At 43.2% G+C, this 22,794-nt stretch overlaps 2 protein-coding genes across 2 annotated transcripts in view; both read left to right on the forward strand.

The window, feature by feature from the left end:
• Positions 1 to 22,794, forward strand: part of znf385d (zinc finger protein 385D) — an 87,728-nt gene that overhangs the window by 30,774 nt on the left and 34,160 nt on the right. Inside the window, exon 3 of the mRNA XM_084556810.1 lies at positions 12,191 to 12,298. Coding sequence (XP_084412936.1) covers positions 12,191 to 12,298 — 108 coding nt within the window. The remainder of the gene's footprint in view (positions 1 to 12,190; positions 12,299 to 22,794) is intronic.
• LOC311497474 (tetraspanin-8-like) lies at positions 21,485 to 22,537 on the forward strand (the record flags this gene model as incomplete). Its single annotated transcript, XM_084557795.1, has 1 exon — positions 21,485 to 22,537. One exon carries the CDS (start codon positions 21,485 to 21,487, stop codon positions 22,208 to 22,210), a length of 726 nt encoding a protein of 241 aa, XP_084413921.1. The 3' UTR covers positions 22,211 to 22,537.

Consider the following 22,794-nt stretch of genomic DNA (forward strand, 5'->3'; position numbering starts at 1 on the left):
ATATTTGACAGGTCATTCATCCCACTTTAGTTAATAGTAGGCTAAGTGAGTCTGGCGACCGTGAACACAGCATTTAAAGCTCAGCAGTGGGGCCCTCATTGACCACTCGTTCTCTCTATATGTACTTTGACGGATATTGAAGTAAACTTTCGCTGCCATATTGCCTGTGCAGAATATATCCCTCTTAAGCCGGGAGTGTGTGATGAGAACACACAGAAGTATAAACACTACATCTCGAATATAAACTGGCTTGTATATAACACAGACACTGGCTGGATGGTTGTGTGTTATCCAGAGCCTCTGCACTCTTACAGAGAAGTAGCATGGCATACGTCTTTGCAGCAGACGTCGTTATAAAGCCTCCAAACCTGTCACTGCAAATAAAGTTCCTATAGGAAACGTATGTGTGGTCAGTTTGATTCATTTTCTCCATTTGCAGTTTTAAATTTGAAACCAGGATACGTTATTTCATGTGCCCCTGGGTCCATTAAGACCGCAGTGCTTTTTAAATAGACGGTGCTATGTGACTCACGGTTAGAGCTCTTCTACAGATTGGATCGGTGTGAAGTAGGTGCTGCTGCTTGAGATGAACACCTGGGTCATCAAGGTGTGTCCAATCACCTTACTGAAATCCACTAATGATGCACTGATGATAAAAAAATTCCTATGGATCTGCACCTCAGAGTGAATCCTTCTGGATTCTGGGTCAGTCTTTGATAAATTTGACGGCGATAATGAGTTTTGTTTGTCGCTTGTTGGCAGGTATTGGGACGTCCGCGAGCGCCTGTGGCCTTGTTTTGTGTGGTTTGTTCCTCGCCGTTAGAACGAGCCTGGTACCTACAGTATACACCAATCAGGCATAACATTATGACCACCTGCCTAACAGAGAGCAAGCACCCTAATTCATACTTTGCTCACTCATAGTTTGCTCATTAGTCCGTGCTGCTCTCTGTTCTATGTAACATCTTTTTTAAGTGTTTTGCACTGTCCGGATTATATTGTTTGTCTTTGCACTGTCTCTCGCTCTTGCACAGTTTCCACTGTTTGCACAGTTTTGTATCGTCTGCATAAGCTTGCACACGTGCCCCTTATGCTCCTAAGTCTTGAAGTGAAAATAAAAACCTCTTTGACCTTTGACCCTTAGAGAGCGACAAGCTGGAATACATTTTCAACAGAAGCTGGTGATATGAAGCGTCTGATACCGTTTGGGCAGGATGCGCGACATTAAAGTTGCATCAACTGTTTTCGTTCCCCTCATGTAAATGTAAATGTAAAATGTAAATTTTTTTTTAGCACCTTACATCGACCGATAGGTGAACCAAGGTGCTTTACAAAAGATTAAACAACGATTTAAAACAACACACCGGAAAACAAGTACAGTAATAAAACAAAGCTAAAAAACAAGAAACTAAAAACAATAAATGAGAGGATAAAAAGTAAAATAAAAATAGAATAAAAATAAATAAAAATAAATATAAAAGTGTCACCACACTACTGGGTACTAAAAGCCATTTTAAAAAGATGCGTTTTAAGTAAGGCTCGGCCTCCCCAGTGTTTAAGTTTTGACCTGGGCACTTCCAACATGAGTTGATTTGATAACCTCAAAGTTCTACTGTAATCACGAATGGTCAGCATCTCAGATAAGTAAGATGGGGCGAGGCCGTTAAGAGCTTTAAAAACAAACATTAAAAGTTTAAAATGAATTCTAAAATGGACCGGGAGCCAATGGAGGGAATAGAGAATAGGAGTTATGTGCTCTCTTTTTTTAGTGCTCGTTAAAAGACGGGCAGCTGCATTTTGGACAAGTTGAAGACGGCCAACAGAGGACTGGGAGACACCAGTATACAGGGCATTGCAGTAGTCCAGTCTGGAGCTTATTAGAGCGTGAATAGCCTTCTCGAGGTCATTACGATGCAGTGACATGTCACATGGTTCAGCTTCACCCATTCCCACGTTGTGTATATATGGTCGATGCCCGTTCCAAACCCCTGCTTGGCGCCACCTAGTGCTTGAGCGTCTCTCCAACAGCGACTCGGCCGACGCTGAGTGTGAACGCAACATTAGCGGCTTTAATCTCATCATACACTTAATTGTAAACACTCACGCGAGTCGTGTTCACAGCAACAACACGGACCGCTCCGGTGTGAGGCCATTATTCCTAAAGTGGTTGTGTTTGAAAAGCAGGATAGCCGAGAGCAGATTTACACCTCAGAGATCTTTGAAGGCTCGGTGTTCTGTAATTTGTTTGACCGCATCAATTATGTATATGCATGCATAATGAAAAGGTTTGAGCTGTGCTGTTATTGTGTTGTGTACACACGCACACACACACACACATTTGACTGAAGTTAATAAGTCATAAAAGCCACACATTTCAAATAGAGGAGGTAAACAAGGTATCTGTTAGTGCTGGCAGTCAGAGCGACAACGAAAATCTGGATAAATGTTTTCGGCCGGAAAATAAATGTATTTGTTTACTATGGATTATGACTTTTTCTACAAACTCACACACATTGAAGATAAGATAAGATTTCAGGATTAAAACAAAGATATGTCAACGTACACCGATCAGGCATAACATTATGACCACCTTCCTAACATTGTGTAGGTCTCCCTTGTGGTGACTTATCAGAGAATGGACATGGGCCTTCTGAGGGTGTCCTGTGGTGTCTGATCAACAGAATGTTGTTAGTGGAGGAGTGCCATTGCTATGGGGTGGGGGTGCCTGGTCTGGTCTAGGTGGGTGCTACATGTCTAAGTAACATCCACACCAATGAATGCCAGGTCCTAAAGTTTCCCATCAGAACATTGAATTGTCACAAGATGGTTTAAATGTTATTTTCTTCTCCTGTCAGGGGTTTTAATGTTGTGGCTGACCAGTGTAACTTACATATATATACATGTTATATCTCTAATTAAATTTTTCCAAAGCCAACTCATAAGTAACTGTTCTATTGTTTCCTGTTCACAGTTATTGGCTCTGATGAATCAACTCCCATTTAATGGTGTCTGGCAGTAAAACTGTGACTTACAGCTGCTTCAAAGTGATTGTAATCTCCTTGTAAAGGGATCAGACAGAGGAATTAAACCAAAATGTCAAATAATTGATTATGCGAGGCTCTGTGTATTTTAGATCCGGGCTTATTTGTTTGGCACTTAACTCCCTCGCTGTCACACACACAGATGCCGCATCAGAGGCGGATGACAAACGAATCCCTGCGCAGCCAAAACAGATAGCACTCAGAGTTAGTTTTTGACCCTTTTTATCAGCCGTCTGCTGTAAGTTGGACAGTCTCGACCGACGTCTCGCCTCATCGCTGTCTTGTTCTGTCACATTATCCGGGGAGAGCTGAGCGGGGGGAGGCGGCGGCAGCGGCTGAACTTTGAAATGGACAGGCTTTCTGCAGGACTGTCAGATAGAATCCAGCAAATGACCTGCTTATTCTCCGTCTCGGTCGACACTCCGCCGACGTCTCCCCCTGACAGGAGCACATCGCTGCAGATCAAAGACGGAGGAAAGAATGAAAGGAGACACACACGGGCGGATATACTTACATCGTTAACAGACCTTGAACTGGTTTTCTCACAAATCTAATGTATAGAATGATATCCAAATGAGAAATTATGATATTTTTCCTTCATCTACAAGCTTTTAAATCTGCATTTAGATTATGAATTATGACTGAACGCCTTTAATAGGGGGTTCCAACCAACAGAGAACTGGTTTGATTCTTTTTTTTTTGCACAGTACTGGGCATTATTGGTGGATAATGGGTTGGTTCAGAAGCTAAAATATTACTTTCCAAGGAGAACCAGATCTGTGCTGGTTATAACTGGGCATGTACTAAACCAGAGGAAACCACTGACTGTATGTCGCCACGTCATAGGTTTCCTGACGCTCAGAGACGCTCAAGTACAGGTGTGAACACACAATGAGTCCTGTGTCACATTAAAGACCACCTACTCAATAAGGCTGATCTGTGGAGGAGAAAAGGAACACACAACCACAGCCAAGTCATGGCGCACACACAACAAACAGACGTTCTTGGTTATGAAACAGCTATAGATCTATTACAGACAGCAGCTCCAAATGATTATGTGCACTGCTAACGATAATATGGTCGATATTTATTTACGTACAGAGTGTGAAAACTGAGATCATATCTGAAGTACTGGCTGGGGACACATACTTAAAGCTGGCTTGCTGCGATTGGATCGCCCAGGACGGGTGTTAATGCACAATCTGATCTCTCAGCTAATTCAAAAAGCGTCAAAGAGGCGGAGCATGAGTGGAGCTTAGGTGAGATTACATGAGAGGACAATATATAACTTCTAGCCTTGATGGAATTTAAACATTTGAGTTATATAGAAGAAGAGTTCCTCCCCTTACAGTTGTCATGAATGGAGAAATTAGCTATGGAGAACAAAATGTTCCTACCTGTAAACATGTTTATTTCTGCTTGTTAACATGGAGGTCTGCGGATATTCAGAAGCTTTTGGATCCGGCCTCAAGTGGACATTTGAGCACAAAACGGCGTAGAAGTGTGTTGCCTGGTCGTTTGGAGAAACTCAGCTTTTAATCTCACTGTGGACGTCTGCTTAATCTCGAGGACTGAAAGCAAGTTGTACGCAGAACTTGCCCAAGAGTTGGCGAGGGCCACATTCAGCCGAAGTTTAGCCACTTACCGGACTTCAATGTGGAACTGCTGCTGGTGAACCAGATCTCTGCTGGTCGAAAAACGATTAGTTAGTCTAGAAAAACACAATAAACCTCTTCTAGAGAGTTTTAAAGCTGGAAATGTAGCTGCACGCTGCAGCAGAAGCTAGGGGTCGCACGACTTCAGATTTTTTTTTAAGTCGACTGTGATGAAAGTCACTGACTAGTCTCTGATGACGTCACTAATAAAAACACAGTAGAAAGTAATGAAATCTATATTCTTGACCGGAATACATATGCTGAGAACAGACAGCTCATGTACTACATACTGTGCTGCAGATATGTATAGCCTGTATAAAAACAGGCAGCTACTCAGCATCATCTAAGTGTGGGATAGTATAGCAGGTATTTTTCTGAAGCCTTCTCCGTGTACTGCAGCTAAATGTCTAATAACTTTATCAAATTGTTGATGTGTAGCCTCTTCCTCTCTGTTACTGCAGGGAGTTTGGACCGTTTGGACCGTTCCTCTCCTAGCGTGATAGTTTGTTCTCCGCGTGATGCCCTAAACACACCTAAAATGACTTTTCGTGATGACGTTAAGGAGGCTTACGTGACTGCAAGACCTGTTCAAAAGCCCTGCAAACATTTCCTTTTCTCTAATTGCCAACTGAGTGTTTTCACCATCTGCTCTCTGTTTGTCTGCGGTGGCTTTGCGGTTACCGTATCCTCAGGCCAGAGGCCGTTTCAATTCAGACAGCTCATCAGGATGATCGACAAGTCACGGTGCTGGATACTTGACCATCTGAGCAAAAAAAAAAAAAAAAGCATGTTATAGCTTTAGGAAGTGGTTTGCAAGATGAGTTTGAAGCTGCCTGAGATAGTGGACTCTAGTCCGCTGCAGGCTGCAGAATATTTGATATGCTGTGGCGTGCGGGGGTGTTATTTTGTTTTCAAGTGGATTATATATATATATATGTGTGTGTGTGTGTCGCGGTACATTTGCGATCTCCAGCAGGCGTGGCCCATGTGGAGTGTGCGTCTCAGTGGGTGGCTGATGGCGCTGGAGCACGGGGAATAACATGTCCCCGGCGCTGCAGCTGCTCTCTGCTCATGAGCCCTGAACACATCATGTTTGAGAGCAGGGAGGAATTAGATTACTTAAAAAGATACATGGAAAGATGCTCAGTAATTGTGCCGGACTGTGGGTAAATTAGCAGCCGTGCCAAGAATAGCGGAATGGAAAGAATTCTTGATCGCGTCCCATGCACGCTGATTTATGACATTTCCACGAGCGCCTGCTAAATCCTCCGCTGATCATTCTGCTGGATTATGCCATTTCTCGTGGCCTCATCGCAGCGGATTCATTTCACAGCAGCTGCAAGAGAGCGGAGCAGGAATAACATGTTTCTAGCTCGGTGCGTGTTTCTAGTAAGAGGTCACCCATTCTGTTGTGGCCCAGATGTTTTTAACTGGCTTTCCATAGCTCGGGCCCCGCTTTCCCATCAGGCTGCAGAGGCAGAGTCTGGTTCTCTGCTGTAGTGCTTCCCCTGCCAGCAGGCCTCGCCAACACCATGTGTCATCCTCCTCTCCCTTCCCAAAGAGCTGGGTGAGATTTACAGTACAAAGGTGGACTGTTGCATAACGCTTTCTTTCTCTCCAGTTCAGCAACAAAGTGTGTCAGGGAAAAGTCAGAGAGAAAGAGCGAGCCAGAGAGTCGCTGCTCTGGTAATGTAATGCAGAGTTTTCAGGCTGATCCCTGCACATTTCACTGTGTCTCATCAAGTGTATTTTACTCTAAGAAGTGGGCGCCATTTGCTTTTACCTGTTTGACATTGCCTACACGTCTAGTGCAGCATCTTTCATAATGTGCACAGAAGAAATCTGGTATTTTACCATCTCTAAAATCCTAGAGGTTCCTCATTGATACCAGCTCATTAAAATCAGCCTGCTGAATATTTTTAACGTTTCATTTAATTTTCAAACGTTTTTTTTATTTTTCTTTCGGTGACTGCATTAACAGCTGACAATGCATTCCAATTTTTCCATCTGTCGAGGCGGCGTGCGTTATAGGTCATTCTACCTGCTGAGGCTGTGAAAGCTTCGATCCACCCGCTGCCTTCTCTCCGCAGTCGAATCGGAATAGCTGCAAAAATTTAATTTAGGTGTAAACATTTTTTCAACGCAAGAGGTGCGACTGTGCCTCGGTTTTGCGACGCCTGAAAAAGTTTCTTTTTCTAGCTGGAAGTGCTTTTAACAGCTAAAACGAGGCCGTGGACAAGCTTTGAACACAACACAGGCATATTATATTACCCTTTTATAAAGACGATATATGTGCTGCTGGCACATGCAACTAGGTGTGATGAAGATCAGCACCTCCAAGTTTGAGGCCATGGTCCTCAGTCGGAAAAGGGTGGTCCTGCCTCAAGTGGAGGAGTTCAAGTATCTCGGGGTCTTGTTCGTGAGTGAGGGTAGGATGGATCGGGAGATCGACAGGTGGATCGGAGCGGCGCCTGCAGTGATGTGGATGCTTAACCGGCCTGTCGTGGTAAAGAGAGAGCTAAGCCAAAAGGCGAAGCTCTCAATTTACCGGTCGATCTACGTTCCAAACGTCACCTATGGTCATGAACTTTGGGTAATGACCGAAAGAACGAGAATACAAGTGGCCAAAATGAGTTTAGAGATAGGGTAAGGAGCTCGGACATACGGGAGGAGCTCAGAGTGGAACCGCTGCTCCTCCACGTTGAGAGGAGCCAGTTGAGGTGGCTAGGGCATTTGGTAAGGATGCCTCCCGGACGCCTCCCGGGAGAGGTTTTTCGGGCATGTCCCACCGGAAGGAGGCTCCGGGGCCGACCCAGGACACGATGGAGGGATTATATCTCTTGTCTGGCCTGTGAACGCCTGGGGGTTCCTCCAGAGGAGCTGGTGGAAGTGGCTGGGGAGAGGACTTCCCTGCTGAGGCTGCTGCCCCCGCGACCCGGTCCCGGATAAGCGGGAGAAGACGAAGACATCCAACTAGATGTTGCTGCAGCTAGAAATTAGAGCAGTGATAGCTGCAAAAAAAACTGCGAGCTCAAAGTAGCTAAAATCTGGTGATGATTTTAAGTAAGTTCATCCCTGCAAACGGCTCCTGTTGCACTACGTGTAGCTAAAAATATTCACAAGTGCTGCTTTAAAGTTTGGGACGGTACATACTTTTACACTTATATGTGTTGACGAGAAAAATCCACATGAACAGCGCCCTCTTGGGGTAGTCACGACCTTGTAAGTGGAAACTTGTATTCATCTGCAGGGCCTCTATGTCCTTTGACAGATCATAGATGAACCTTGGGATTGTGTTGTAGAAGACTTACCTTTAACTTGCTCTTGCTTCATTAACCATCGCAGCATTTGGATTATGCTCTAGATGTGCTGTCTTTGAATCGAATACTTTTAGACACACAACAGACTGTGGTCTCTACTGGTGAGACCGAGGGTGATATATGCCTTGTCATAATTTCTTTTCTTTGCTTGACAGAGATCCTCACCTTCTCACAAACCTCTCCATGGTATGCTAGCAGTGCTCAATCAAGCCTCATTCAACTGTCTTTCCGCACCCCCTTGCGATAGCTCCCCGCCTCAAAAGGAGGGCGCACCTTCCACTTTGGGAACCGCTACTACTTTTATTTCACCTTTACATTTCCTACATTGAGCTACCCCCTCGTTAGCTTGCTAAGTGTTAGCCTTAGGGGCTTCTAGCCAGCAACAGTTACCTAACAGTGGTGTTCTCATGATGCTACCAAGTATTTTGTGCACACGTCGTCCCAAGTCATGCGTCCCGTTTGAACTCTGCAGTAGAATTGATCATCTTGACGTTATCATCTGTCCTGGCGTTAGCAGTTTGTGAGCCTCACGTCCAGCTGGACTTATTCTGCAGCAGCACACATTCTGCAGACACGTCCAATTAAAATAAATAAAATAAATACTCCTCTGAATTTGCTGCAGAGCTGAAGCACAAAAGCATTCCTCACTGATAATCGCCACAGTGGATTAGAAGTGTTTGAAAAACACCCACCGAGGATTTCTGTGTGATCCTGCGTATTGTCTGTGAACATGAGCGCTGTGAGCGATTCATTAGAGACTATCTCATCTCTGTGACAGCTCAATAGCTGCCTTTTCTTTCCTTTGCTTTTCTTTTCTTTTTTGTGTCAGAGAAGATAATTTTATTGGAACAAGAATTTGATTATAAAACCAAGAAGAATCGCTTTGGCAGTAATTACTGACTACAACAGTCACAATTACTGTTACAACTCACTTCATTTCAGACAAACAGTAAAGACAGAAGTGATAAAAAAAAGAAAAAATGGAAGAAAATGAAGTGTATTTCAGCTGGTACAGATTGTGCCCTCTGTGCTGACTTAAAGAAGAAGTAAAACTCAAAGGAATATTTTGTGTTTTCTTCTCAAATTTAATTATCCCGTCTCTGTTGTGGTCAGAACCGTATTGAGATCACCTAACTCCAGACAACCATTACAACGGTCCTGCATTAAATCAGCCTCTGGCTAAGCCTCAATGTTTCACTCTTCCTGAGCCTTTCTCGCTCTGAGACTAAAAAAGACTCGGGTTGTACTCATGCAGAAGCAGTTGGTACAAAGAATTGTCCAACCATTGTAGAAATTTAAAGTGTTTACTGCATCCAAATCCATGGACGGATGCTGGCATCTGTCCCCAGATTAGGATTTCTGTCAGGACAATGTCCGAACTTTGTCGTTTTTTTATTAGTCTTTTCAAGCTCCTTCTTCTTCAACTGAGTTTTTGGGAATTTTTGCATTCCCTGTCTTATCGCCTGGCTTTGATTGACCCTTGACCTGATCGCGGGAGATCGCCTGACCCCGTCGCCTGCAGCTGCTCCTCATTCAATTTGGAACCAGCACAAACACAGACGCCAGATTTCTGCACGTCTTGTGCAAATTACCTTGCAGTCTTTGCTGTCACCTGCACCTGATTACTTGTCTTCCTGCTTCGGCCCCTTCAGAACGGTTTGTCTCATTTTTCCACCAATGCAAAATACCCAAAATACCTTTCAGCATAGGTTAATGCTGACTACAGCCTCCACCAAAGGACTGTAGGAATCTGTCTATTAGAAAAGCCAACTGTGTGCTTCAGCAAATATCTCAAGCTGCTTCTTCCACCTCCCTGAAATCCCAAGTAACGCTTCAGTACGCATCCCCCCAGGGCGACAGTACAACATCCTTTCGCCTACCTTCTGCTGCACGATTGTCAAGGTGGATTAATCCTCCCACGCAGTGCCAGCACCTTTCCACTCTCGCCAGCCAAGCGGCGCCTATTGAGACTTTTCCGAGAGAGAGAAGCAGATGTGTTTGTTCATTCCCCAAAGCTCTTGTCACTGCTCAGAGGGAGACGCACACCAAACAGACGAGAAAGAGCCAAACGACTACTAGCAAGTTCTCTAGCTGTAGATGTACACGCTCCTTGCAGCAGGAGGTGTTTTGTTTATATCGGTGGTGTTTTATCCTTTGTCGTATTAACAGTGAGTTCGGCCGGAGAACAGTCATTATCTGTGCGGCCACAGCTTGATATCGCTTATGCCTACGTGTCACACAAGTCCACTTCACAATAAAGCGTTTTATATCTGCAGAGAGTCGTGCACACTGTTCTATTTTCCCACTGCTTATGGTTTAATGAGCTGAGCAGAGTGAGATACTGGACATGAGGTGCCACACATTGTCCTCCGGCTGCAGCAGCATTGCCACCGCAGAGTCTATCTGCTGAATAAACACAACCACAATACAGTATGTCTTCGCTGAAAATAAGCAACAACATTCAACTGGTTTAAGAGGTGGGAGATAATCTGTGCTCACTGATCAACATCGAGAAACATTATTATTAAAATGAATAAATAAAATCTCCCCAAAAGGAAAAGGTGGAAGACTGTAGCATATGTAGGTGTTAGATACAAAATTACATTACTGATTTGCTTGTCTACATATTTAAAAACATTCAATGCTTTGATCAGGTTTGATCATTTTATCAGCTGGCAGAGAAATATATACAAATGGAAGTCAGAAAGGAAGCTCTTAAGGCAGGTTATTGCTAACAGACTTGGTATTTTTAGTCATTTGCTCCATTTTTGTAGCTTTTTTTGAAAAGCTAAAATACAGTATTTTTCCTTTCTAGTTCCTTCCTACAGTTTTGTTGCTTTCTAGCTGTCATTTAAACTAGGTGCAGCAAAGACGTAGAATCCAATCAGTATCTGTTGAGACCGTCCTTTGTGCACCGAGGAGTACTGGTGCTGTTTGAAAGCCAGTTTTGGCACATATGTTGTTCATAGCACATTGAAGAACTTGTTCCATGCTCTTATTGTCTTCCCTCTTCATATAATTCAGGACTGACTCCATGACGTTGAGATCAGAGGTCAATAGGTCAGGACTAGCCAGACTCAGGCACAATTTGGATGTCATTACGGGGCGTGAGTCAACTCTGAATTCAATCTGAGACATTTTGTTGTAAACAAATCCAACTCCACGGCGCTCAGATATGATGTCATCACCGTTACTCTTATGTCCGTCGTCAGTCGAGTATAGACCAACTTTCCGCTGCAAAAATGTGCGGGCGTGGGACGACTAGTCTGAAAAGCCAGACCTATCAACCAGGAGACTTTGTTGGACCGCTACTTTTCTACATATTTGTCTTACTTTTCCATTTCATAGTATTATTGCTTTTATTTTCATTTGCGGTTTGGTTATGTTTAGAAAGATGTCATGGTTTAGTTAAAAACCTGAACCAGAACTGAACAAATATTCAACCAGAACTGGACAAGGCCCTTTCCACCATCTGTTCAATCTTTCCTTTCAGATGAAGCGTATAGTTAGGGCTGACTCAGCTGACACTGAATCATCCCTTAGTTATGCTGCTATAGACCTAGCCTGCTGGAGGACGATGCACTGAGCACCTATCCTCTATTCTCTTCTCTCTAGCACTGAGCACCTATCCTCTAATTTCTTATCTAATTTCTTCTCTATTACTACTCATGCATTTGTATGCTACTACTTTAGGGCATGCTAATAGCTATGTGTCCCTCTCTCCATCTCCATTCCATCTGTGGACTGGAATGATCTTAATTGCCTAAGACATTTGCACAGTATTTATGTACATTTTAAGCGTTCTGTAGTTTGTGATCTGATCCAAAAGAATCGTGAGAACAGGATATGACTCAACATCAGGCTCACTCGCTAGCAGGTTAAATTAATAGTTTCTTTCCTGAGCTCATGTTGGTACAAGTAGAAACAGTAAAACCACTCGTGTTCCATACGTGAGAGAATTGAGAGAATTAATTCTTGACATGTCTGCGTGTTAATGCCTGAGCATGCAATCACCTGTTGAAGTGAAAGATGGATGCCTGGCTGTCCGTGACGCCCCGGGGGCAGCCTGTTTTCTCCTCACACAGCCCAGTGAGCGACGGCGGACTGAAGCTGATTTACAGGTCAGCGTTAGCACCTTCTTTAATTAGCCTCTCTCTGTGTGTGCCTCCTCCAGATGGACCCGGTGCAGAAAGCCGTCCTCCATCACACCCTCGGCCTCCCCACCATCATCAAGAGGAAGCACGTGTCCTGCAGCGTTTGTCAGCTGAGGTTTAACTCACAGGTGAGCAAGATTTATTTTGAGGATTTATTTCAAGAGTTAAAGTAAAGTAGTCACATAGAAACACTCTGGTGTCGGCCATGCTGTCCTGCATACTTGTCTGTACTTGTGTTCTTCTGAAACGTTGTCAGTCGCTGCCCAAGTATTGCTCCAAATCAAATTAAGCATTTCAGGATTGAAGACACTTTGGGAGGTAACTTGCATGGACTTTGGACTGAAAGGTCCTAAGGAATGAAACAACTGCTTTATTCATCGTCAGTCAGATGGCAAACCATTTTATATCGTATAGGCCCTGAAACATATTGTATACCTGGCAACAATGCCCACAATGTATTTCACAGGTGTCATCTCGTGCGCTGTTGTTCCAAATACAGACTGATCGTACTTGCATCCTCTCAATCTAATCTAGAGTCTGTTCTTAAGAGTAAAACTCCAAACTACCAAAATCCGAACCAGCACAAGTCCACCTCTGTGCACCGTACACAAGAAGAGATAAAAAGAGACTTTTCAGCTCTGCAGGTCGTATTGAGAAAAGAAGACGACTGGTTTCGGTTTCTTCTGTCGGCTACTGGAATTCAATTAGGAAGTAAATAAATAAAGACTCTCTCTTTCTCGACTGGAATTAAAAGGAGGAAATAGATAAGACTCTTCTATTAACCTACTGGAATTTATCTTTGTGGCTTCACTATAATTTGTCTTCAGACTTGGTGTTCTTTGCACATTTTACTTTTTTTTCTGTTTTCAAACAAACCACAGGAAAGACAAGTTGTGTGTTTTTTATGCGTTCCAAATGTGTGCGCTGTCCTGCTTTCTATCAACTCTATCAGCAGGTTCAGCCTGTCTGAGTAACAGATGCAGTAAAAACACATTACAGTGATTTTATTTTATTATGTCTCATTGGAAACACATTCTGTTTGTAGAAAGGAGTCACAATTGGTGATTCACTGGTCGCTGCTCAGGTACTCTTCTAATTCAAAGTTAGCATTTGAGGATGGGTGACACTTTGGGAGGTAATTCAAGATTGTTCTGTTACAGCTCAGCAAAGTCAAAGCTATCTTAAACTCTAGCCCAACTTGAGCTCTCTTGGGTTGAGGTATCTGACAAACCGTTGATAACAAAACAAAGCATTTAATTGTGCAATTCAGTAGTGGTGTGTAGCCCCCCTTTGGCCCAGTGACATCTGGCATAGGCTTCAGCACCCCTGAACCTCTCGACCAGGGGTGTCAAACTAATTTTAGTTTAGTTTTTAATTTTATGGATAACCTGTAATGTCTGCTGTTTAGTTCTGGTTCTCACTGTTGAGTGATGTCTGCAACTCTGTCTAAAACAATACAACCCTGAGTGGACAAATAAGGAATAGGTTCCAGTTTCTGGGAAAAACTGCTCTTTCCAAATTCATCCCGCAGGCCAGATTGAACCCTTCCACAGACCGGGTGTTTGCTACCCCTGCTCTAAAGGATAAGTGGTAACAGCTAATGAATTTATACGCAATGATTTTTGCACCCTGAATATATAAAACCACAGTTAGCTTGCTGGCTCCGCTTGCTGCCATCTTTGCAACGCCTAACTCTGCCTTAACCAGTCCAAAAATGGGCAAATGGTGGAGTGGAGCTGAGGTGAGCAGCTAGCAACCTGGGCTAGCCACCTGTCACCCTTAAGTTTTATTTTATACCAGCCTGTAAACATGTTAATGTTTATGGGGATTCATGTGCTTTTGGAGCCTCTAGTGGACAGTTGAGGTATTTTTTTTGGCACTTTTTTCAGCCCAGGAATGTGCCACAAATGTTTCACTGACTTGGCATCCATAAGTCAGCGACGCTGTAGCTCAAGTTCCTCCATCTACAGAGGTGGAAGACTGACCCAGTAAACTGGTAAATGTTTTTGGGGAATCTAGAAACATCCTCCTTAAAACTCCAGTGTTTTCTTTGCAGTCTGTATAAAAGTAGTTAGCAGAAGTAGCAGCAGTCTCAGGGGTCGTGTTTGAGTAACAGCTCAGCAACCAACACTGGAGCTGAGTTCCTGTGATTAAACATTGATAAAGATTTCTCCAAGGCCGGCCTCCAATTTGAACTTCTTCTGTGGCAAACCTCAAACCCCCCTATTAATCCTCTCTCTATTAAAAGCCTCTGCCTTGTTACGAAGTAAATGAGAAAAATAGTGGAGGAGAGGTGAGAGGGGTGAGCATGAGAGTATTGTGGTTTTAGACTAAAAAGGGAGAAATATTCAGATAAATCTGACTGAGTTTAAAACCACGAACAGAAGAACACAAATCAGCCACAACATTAAAACCACTGGCAGGAGAAGTAAATAACACTGACCATTCATTCACCTTCTGTAACGTGATGAAGTGTCTCAATTCTTGGTGGATATATACATGTATATTGGTTCATTCATTTTCTGTAACTGCTTGTCCTCTGGAGGGCTGGAGCCTATCCCAGCTGTCATTGTGTGAGAGTTGGGGTACAGGTCCTGGTTTGCCAATGGATTCGAACCGAGAACCTTCTTGCTGTGAGGCATCAGTGCTAACTACCACACCACTGCACCACCATTGAGGCAATCTAGTGGCAATTCAGTGTTCTGCTGAGAAATCTTTGGACCTGGCATTCATTGGTGTGGATTCTTAGACATGTAGCACCCACCTAGACCAGACCAGGCACCCCCCACCCTATAGCAATGACACTCCTCCACTAACAACATTCTGTTGATCAGACACCACAGGACACCCTCAGAAGGCCCATGTCCATTCTCTGGCGCCCCCCACCCTATAGCAAAAACTCAAAAAATAAACATGAGGAACAGCACAAGGTGTTGACCTGGCCTCCAAATTCACTAGATCCCAAACTGATCAAGTATCTGTGAGATGATCCACAGAGGCCCCTCCCCTCAAAGGCCCCCTACTGACAACATTGTGCCAAACACCACAGGACACAAATTTGAAGGCCCATGAGTTACACAATATTAAGGAGATGGTTTAAATGTTGTGGCTGATCGGCATGGATGTCATGCTAAAATGTAGACTTTGACAGAAGCTGACATGATTGATTTTAAGGGTGTTTCTCTCTGCGTCACTCAGAGCAGCGGGGCGTCGATCAGCTCTCAGCAGGTGATAACGAGCTGCTGCCTGGTGCATTCATGAAGCCCGGGAGCACGTCAAGCTCATCAGCCTCTGATGTGAACATATTATAAACGACTCATTGGTTTCTTCACAAGATAAAGACGTTCTTATAATGTCATTGGGACACGTCGTTGATCTGTACGTAGAAGTCCATTCAAATTAAAATCTGTTATTCTTTAACTTGATGACTCTGAAACAACAGGACAGACTGAATCAAGATCTCATCATGTTTTGAATTGTTCAGCAGTTTCATGTTAGAGAAAGGCAGAGATTTAGATTCCAGTCAGACATTTGTTGACTTTCTTTAGACCTAAATTTGAACTTGAGTCTTTGGACCAATCTCAAAGATTAAAATCATGTGACTCACTGTTAATTTTACTCTCTTCTTTAACGAAAAAACAAATGATTTCCACCAGATCATTGTGTACCTGTGTTTCTGAGTCTCAGCCTTAACAACAGTCAAAGCATGAACGATGGATTTGAGGCTGGTTAGGCTGATGATCGTCATAATCCTCATCTTACTGGAATCAATAAACACCCAGAAACATCAGCTTGGTGTCTATCGCTGATTGAACATCGAACGTTACTGCTCCTTCTGAATAAATAGAAAAAACAACAACATTGATTTGAAAGTTAGTGAAACCCTGCATATGGGGAGAGGCAGAGAGATGTGCTGATAATGAAATCAATGATGGGATTAGCTTAATAAAGAGCGGTTTCTTCTGCAATTTGGACTTGAAGCAGTGATTGAAGAAGTATTGAGACGTCTTACTTAACAGTACTAATAGATGATTACACTGTAAAATGCTTAAAGTCAAAATGCACTGCAGAAAACTTCGGGTAAATATATCTAGCCTCAAAGAAGCCACGGGTATCTTATAATTAGTGTTTTTAGACTAAAAACACTAATTATAAGAGATGAAAAGGATACGATACTTGAAATAATACATTTTGACGTGTTGATCTAAAACCTGTGCTAGTTCTCATTTTACAATAGAATATCCTTTATTGTCACTGTAGAACACAGGTTGTATAGTGCAACGAGATTTTAGTTTTCAGCTCTGCAAGATGCTTAGTCTTAAAAAAAAGAAATACAGTCGTTAAAAGAAAAAACATAATCTAAATCCAAATCAGAATGAAATGGAACTGAATGGACTGTAACTTAAATGTGAATAAAACTATAAATATAACCGTGGAATAGGAAATAGTACAGATATAGGCTATTTACATAGCATTTTAAGAATTGGCTTAACTAAAAACCAGTAAGAAAACCTCAATAACAAGTTATAAAAGCTAATTAGAATAATTTAGGAACAAATACACATAAAACAAATCAAATGCTCAAACACAAAAACTGCCTAGTGAGAAGAATTATTTCGGCAGACAAAGAAAACAAGCATATTTAGCCTTGAATAAAGATGCGTCATCTTGGTTAGATTTCAGTTTTTGCAGTGTGTGAGTATTAAATGTATGCAACGCAGGAAAAAATGATCTTATCTTTAGTTTATTATTACTCATGTATTCATGTAAAAGCAGGATTTTACAATTACCAGTGCAATAACACTTCCCACAAATGGGTGCTAAAATGCTGACCCCTAGTATAAAGTGTTTTATAAGCGACTTTTACAACACTGACTTATTCCCATCTCTGGAAAACCATCTTCTAATCACACCGTATTTTAATTTAGGTAGTTTCTGTGTAGCTCATGATTTCGATTGTGACGATCTCTCATCTTTATGTTTGTCATGGCATCACGTTTCAAACAATCTCATCAGCATGTGTTCCAAATAGAAAATAATGGTTTTTCCGCCTCCATTAGCTCATATGCGCTACTCCATAATATATTATAATGAAATGCTTGGCCTTAATATTTGCTTTGCTAAGTCTGACCGACGAGCAGATGGGCTTCGATTCCTCCTCCGTCTAATTTCCATACCATTTTGATAGCAATCAAAAAAAAAATTTAAAGGGAAAATCACTGGCACTGCTGCATGTTGTTAAAGCAGTTGCATCCCTAAACAGCAGTGTCGCTGCACTTTCATTAAAGGAGTAATCAATCCATTTCGAGCACCGAATGAGGTCGGTGATTACTCAGGATGAGATTATAATGTCGTACATGGGGGGGGAAATCTATCTGGGTATGTATTTACTGTCCATCAGGTGCTAATTTTAAAGCTTCATTATAGTAACAGAGCCCATGTTTATCTGTCAATCAACAGGTAGCGCTGTGAAATAACCCGAGGCTGTTTATTTTCACGGCTGAAAATTGTCTTTAATTTGCTCCGGTGACGGTTTATCGTAACGTGAAGCTGCTGCTGCTGCTCGGCATGGGTGATGATGCAGAGCTGTGTGCTGCCTTTAGTCTGATGCAGGATAATGATCCACGCTGCTGTGTGGGACAAAAGGAAGTCCGTTTGTAAAGCCCTTAATGGACTGAGTTCATAAAGATGGAGAAGAAAAAATAAAAGCTTCTCTGTTTTAAAGGATTTTAAAGACGCTGCTGCTTTACTAGATGCGGTCATGTTTATGAGTGAAGGTCATAAACCGGACTCAAGTCTGTAATTTGTTAAGTGGCAGTGAGTCAGCGGCCAGTCTGATCTGCTCCTCGCAGGGCGTCTCTGCGTGACCTGTTTACATCAGATGCATTTACGAAGCTTCCTGTAGCTCTTTGCATCGACTTTTGCTTTTTTTTAAATTTTTATTAATTGATCCTGTTTACTTTTCAGGCTTTTTTACAAGCCTCTTTGGGTTTTTCTTGCCTCGAAGCAGACGTTCGGTGCGACGAAGCCGAGACTTCCCAAAACATATCGTGATTGTTGATGCACGTGCAGCAGATAAGAGACTGTGAGAAGAGAAAAACAGCTGAGAGGACGAGAGGGACGACACAGACGTCTGTAATTGCCGGCTGGTTTGATGAGCAGAAATGTTCTTTGCCACCCGCTGTAGGAGTGGGAACAACAAAAAAGTTTGGATGTTTATTCAAATACGTCGATAAAAACCAAGTGTGTTTTGGTTTCTTTTGTGCACAGCTGCTTCATCCTGTATACCTCTCCTTTAGTTTATTAAATATCTGCTGCTGTCTGAAGATGAGAAAAGACTCTATTGATCCCTGGAGGGGGAATTTAGGTGTTATAGTGCCGGGACAAGACAAAAATACAGAAATAGAATAAGGTAAGACAATAAAAAGCTGTATAAGAGTCAATATAAGACCTGAGAAGTTTCGGGTCATTAGAGGGTCGGCCCTAGAAGATAAAGCTTGTTACATAATCCGCGAGAAGGGAAAAATTTGTTCTCGCTCCCAGGCCTGCAAGAACAAATTTTGTTCTGGTCAGGTCATTAATACTTTACAGGAAGCTCAAGTGGGGCGGCACAGTGGTGTGGTGGTTAGCACTGATGCTTCACAGCAAGAAGGTATCCGAGTTCTTTCTGTGTGGACTTTGTTCTCCCTTTGTCTGAGTGGGTTCTCTCTGGGTACTCCGGAGTGTGAATGGTTGTCTGTCTCTCTGTGTTAGCCCTGTGATAGACTGTCGTCCGATGACAGCTGGGATAGGCTCCATCCCCCCCGCGACCCTTCACAGGACAAGCGGTTACAGAAGATTGAGAAGCTCAAGTGGGGAACTCCAGGGAAGTCCCCTGCATGTGAGGCATGGAGAAGGGCCCTATGAGGACTTCCAATTGCAGCATACGTCACATGCGCTACGCATTGTGGAAGACAGACGACGAGAGGCACTTTTTTTTTATTATTTTCAGATGTCGGCCAGTCGTGTTGACCCCCGTGTCTGTCCCATCGTCCCACACACAGAATGCCGACCTCTAGAGAGAGATTAACGGTCACACTGCGTATATTAGCATCTGGGAGCTCGCAGAGTAGCATTTCCGCTTTTCCGCATTAACCGCGCCCATTTCCAATTTCCGACAAATTACAGAATAGTTACCGGACACCACGCGAGAAAAAAAGTTCTGCCGTCGAGAACAAGCTGCAAGAACTCCCAAACGACTGCTGCAAGAACAGAGTGACGTCATTTTGTTCTCACAAACCCTAGGTGCAAGAACAAACTTCTCGCGGAGTATGTAACAGCCTTAAGTGGTGAAGCGACTCCTTAAATATATAAAAGCATGGTTAGCTCGCTGTTACATAATCAATCAATGAATCTCAGTGTGGTAGCAGTGGAGCTGGAGGTGAGCAGCTAGCAACCTGACATGGCAAACACCGGTTGCTGAAAGCATCTGGTGGGGAATATTTTTGCTTTTGGATCCCTCTAGTGGACAACTGAGGTGCTGCAACTTTTGACACTTTTCAAGTTTCTTTCAGCTTCTTTTTAAAAACACACAAATGTAGCACAGATCTGACACTGACTTGGAACCCATGAGTCTGACCTGAGAAGTCTCTATCCGCATGTTTGCCTTCATTAAACGGTGCGAGAGTAAAATCTGGTGCAGAATAACCCGAGAAGAAGACGCTGGATAAGTACTGCGCCTCGTGTCCTCCTTTCCAGCTTTCATTTGCATTTTGTTTCCCCCAGCATTTCATATTTTATTCTAGAAACGCAGCATCGTGCAGACAGTGCCGCGTGATGTTACAGAGAATTAATAGTGAAAAAGACCTGTGATCACACTGGTTCCTTATGCACCAGAGCACAAATAAATCATCATAAAACATGCTGTTGAAGTTCACTTTTTCCTCTTCCACCTCTGCAGGTATCTGTGCCTCGCGAATACGATGACTCTTGAGTATTTTTTTTTTTTTTTTGTCAGTGTAAATTATGTCTGAAACTCTGATCTTCTGTTGGCATCTCTGGAGACATGTCCTCTTTAACAACTCCAAAAACAGAAGCATGCAAATTAGTGTTTTATCCACGTTGATACTTCTCAATTTTATGGGGCTTAAACTCATAAAAACTTAATTTTAAGATACAGAAAGTGAAGCATTGCCAGCTGTAAATGTGGATTATTTTCATTCTGTATCTGTGATTGGTGTCGATTGGGAACACGTGAGAGACATGTCTCTTTACTGCCGTTGTTTTCATTTGTTTTCTTCCACCATCGATGCATCAATGGGAAGACACAAGTTTGAAAATGTGCACTGATATCCAAGTCTTTTTGGACACATCATTGAGTTTTCCAGCAGAAGCCTGGAAGCCCCGCAGCATGCGAGCAAATAAGAATTAAATCAGGGCCCCTACTTAATGTTCCTTGCGCTCATGATGGTCGTAAATTAAAGACTTAATGGCAAAACATGTTTTAAAAAGCCATCAGTGACGCATCCCGCAAGCTATCAGTGACACACTTTTTCTATCATAACAATTTTAAATCATTGTTCTGGCAAAGAGGAGGGTTTCCATCGCTGCAGTGTCTCCAACAAACAAACCGAAACGAGAACAACTAGACCTGGAGGGTTTCTGGAAGATGTTTCATCTAAGTATCTTGGGCGTTGTCCACCTGAAACTCACATGACTGGAGTCTGTTAACGACCAGATACTCACACGCAAATGGAGGAAATTGTTTTGATTCGACGCACAGACCTAGATGACTGAGAACAGACATTATAGTGTAGTATAATAGTATAAAAGAAAAAGCTGTGATTGTCTTTAATGTGATTTTTGCACTTTGCAAATTCATCCTGCAGGCCAGATTGGGCCCTCTGACGGGGCCGGTTTTGGCCCCCGCTCCGTATGTTTGACACCAGTGATATAAAAACTGTGAAATGCAAACTGTTTTCTGATTGGTCATAATTTTGTGGGAAAAGTTGGATGTCAGGAAATGAGCAAAAAATCTAAATCCAAAGGTGAGAAAGGCGCAGCAGTCTCACCTAGACCAGTCGGTGTTAAACAATAGCTACGTCAGCTGTGAGATGATGCCACCAGGCAGCTCGAGCAACTGAGAGGACGCCTTTTTAATCCCATCGGACGAGAACAAGTTTTCATTGTCCTCTGATACCACTTAGCGTACGAACACAACCCTGAAACAGTAGGTTGGTTAAAGGTTTCCACCCACTCTGTCTGCAGCCTCCTTCTATTTAAGCCGTAGCACTCTTTGGCATTTACACATTTATTTCAGAGGCTCCATGTTGGAGATGGCGGTGAGCAGAGTCGTCAAGTACCTGCTTTTCATCTTCAACTTTCTGTTTTTCGTGGGTGGAATCACTCTTCTCGGCTTGTCCATGCACATCAGGAGCAACAAAGCGGAATATCAGATCGCAGATGAGCTTCTCCCAGCCGCGAACCTCATGGTACTCACCGGTGTCGTGACTTCAATTTTTGGCTTCCTGGGCTGCTGTGGAGCGATCAAAGAGGTGCGCTGCCTCCTGATTACCTTCTTCCTGGGCCTGCTCTTCATGTTCCTCGTGATGCTGGCCGTGGGAGCGCTGGGCGTCATATCTAGAACCGCAGCCGCCCGGGAGCTGGTGAGGAAACACATGAAGCGGCTGCTTCCGCTGAGCGAGCAGCCGCAGGAAGTGCAGGAGTCCTTCCAGCAGGTGGAGAAGTTCGGGTTCTGCTGTGGATTCTTTGCCGGACATCCGGACTGGGGCAACTCGACGGCAGTGCCCGAGTCTTGCAACTGCACCGACGCCTCCAGGAACTGCACGGTTTTGGATGGACGTGAGGTTTACTCCACTCCGTGTGTGGCCTACATTATGACGTGGCTGGACAGGGTGTCGCACTCGCTCTTGGGGACTGGACTGGCCTTCGGTATCCTGATGCTCCTGGGCATGATTTTCTCCTTGGTCCTGCTGTGTCAGATTAGGAGTCGTAAAAAGGGGGCATCATTCAAAAATCTCGCATCTCAAGGCCTGGATTGAACATTTTGAAACATTTCTCCTCTTTTTGTACATGCATTTTTTATCTTTGTAGATTTTCTCTGATGTGCACACTGTCTATTTTTTTGACAGCGAAAAACCCAATCATAATTTTCGTGATTTCAGTGCATTACTGAACTACTGAACTTTGAAGCTGTATAAAAAGGCACATGTGGCTTTAGCTTGAACATCTGTAAGGGCAAAATACTATTTCCTTTTTGATGCATTCAAATAAATGATATAATAAAGCCATGCACTGTAATATATCACTCTGTTCACGTTTCTGTGCAGCAAATACTCCTTTTAAAGTATATTTTGCTAATGAGATAATTAAGCATTTTCCTCAATTCTGACACAACCTTAGAGAAGGATTTCTTTGTTGAATCTTCATTAAGTCGAAATATAAATGCTGGCTGCAGGCCGGTACCAAAGGAATAAGTATTTTAAATATTTAATCATCACTGATGGCGCATTTAAGCCACAGACAGTGAATGGGACTGAGGTGGGGCTCCTTATGATGGTACTCGATCCTCCTCAGACTCTGAGACTCCCACGCTGGGTGTTAAAGGTTGAAACAACGACCATCG

Source organism: Chelon labrosus (assembly GCF_963514085.1).
Source record: "Chelon labrosus genome assembly, chromosome: 12".
Lineage (NCBI taxonomy): Eukaryota > Metazoa > Chordata > Actinopteri > Mugiliformes > Mugilidae > Chelon > Chelon labrosus.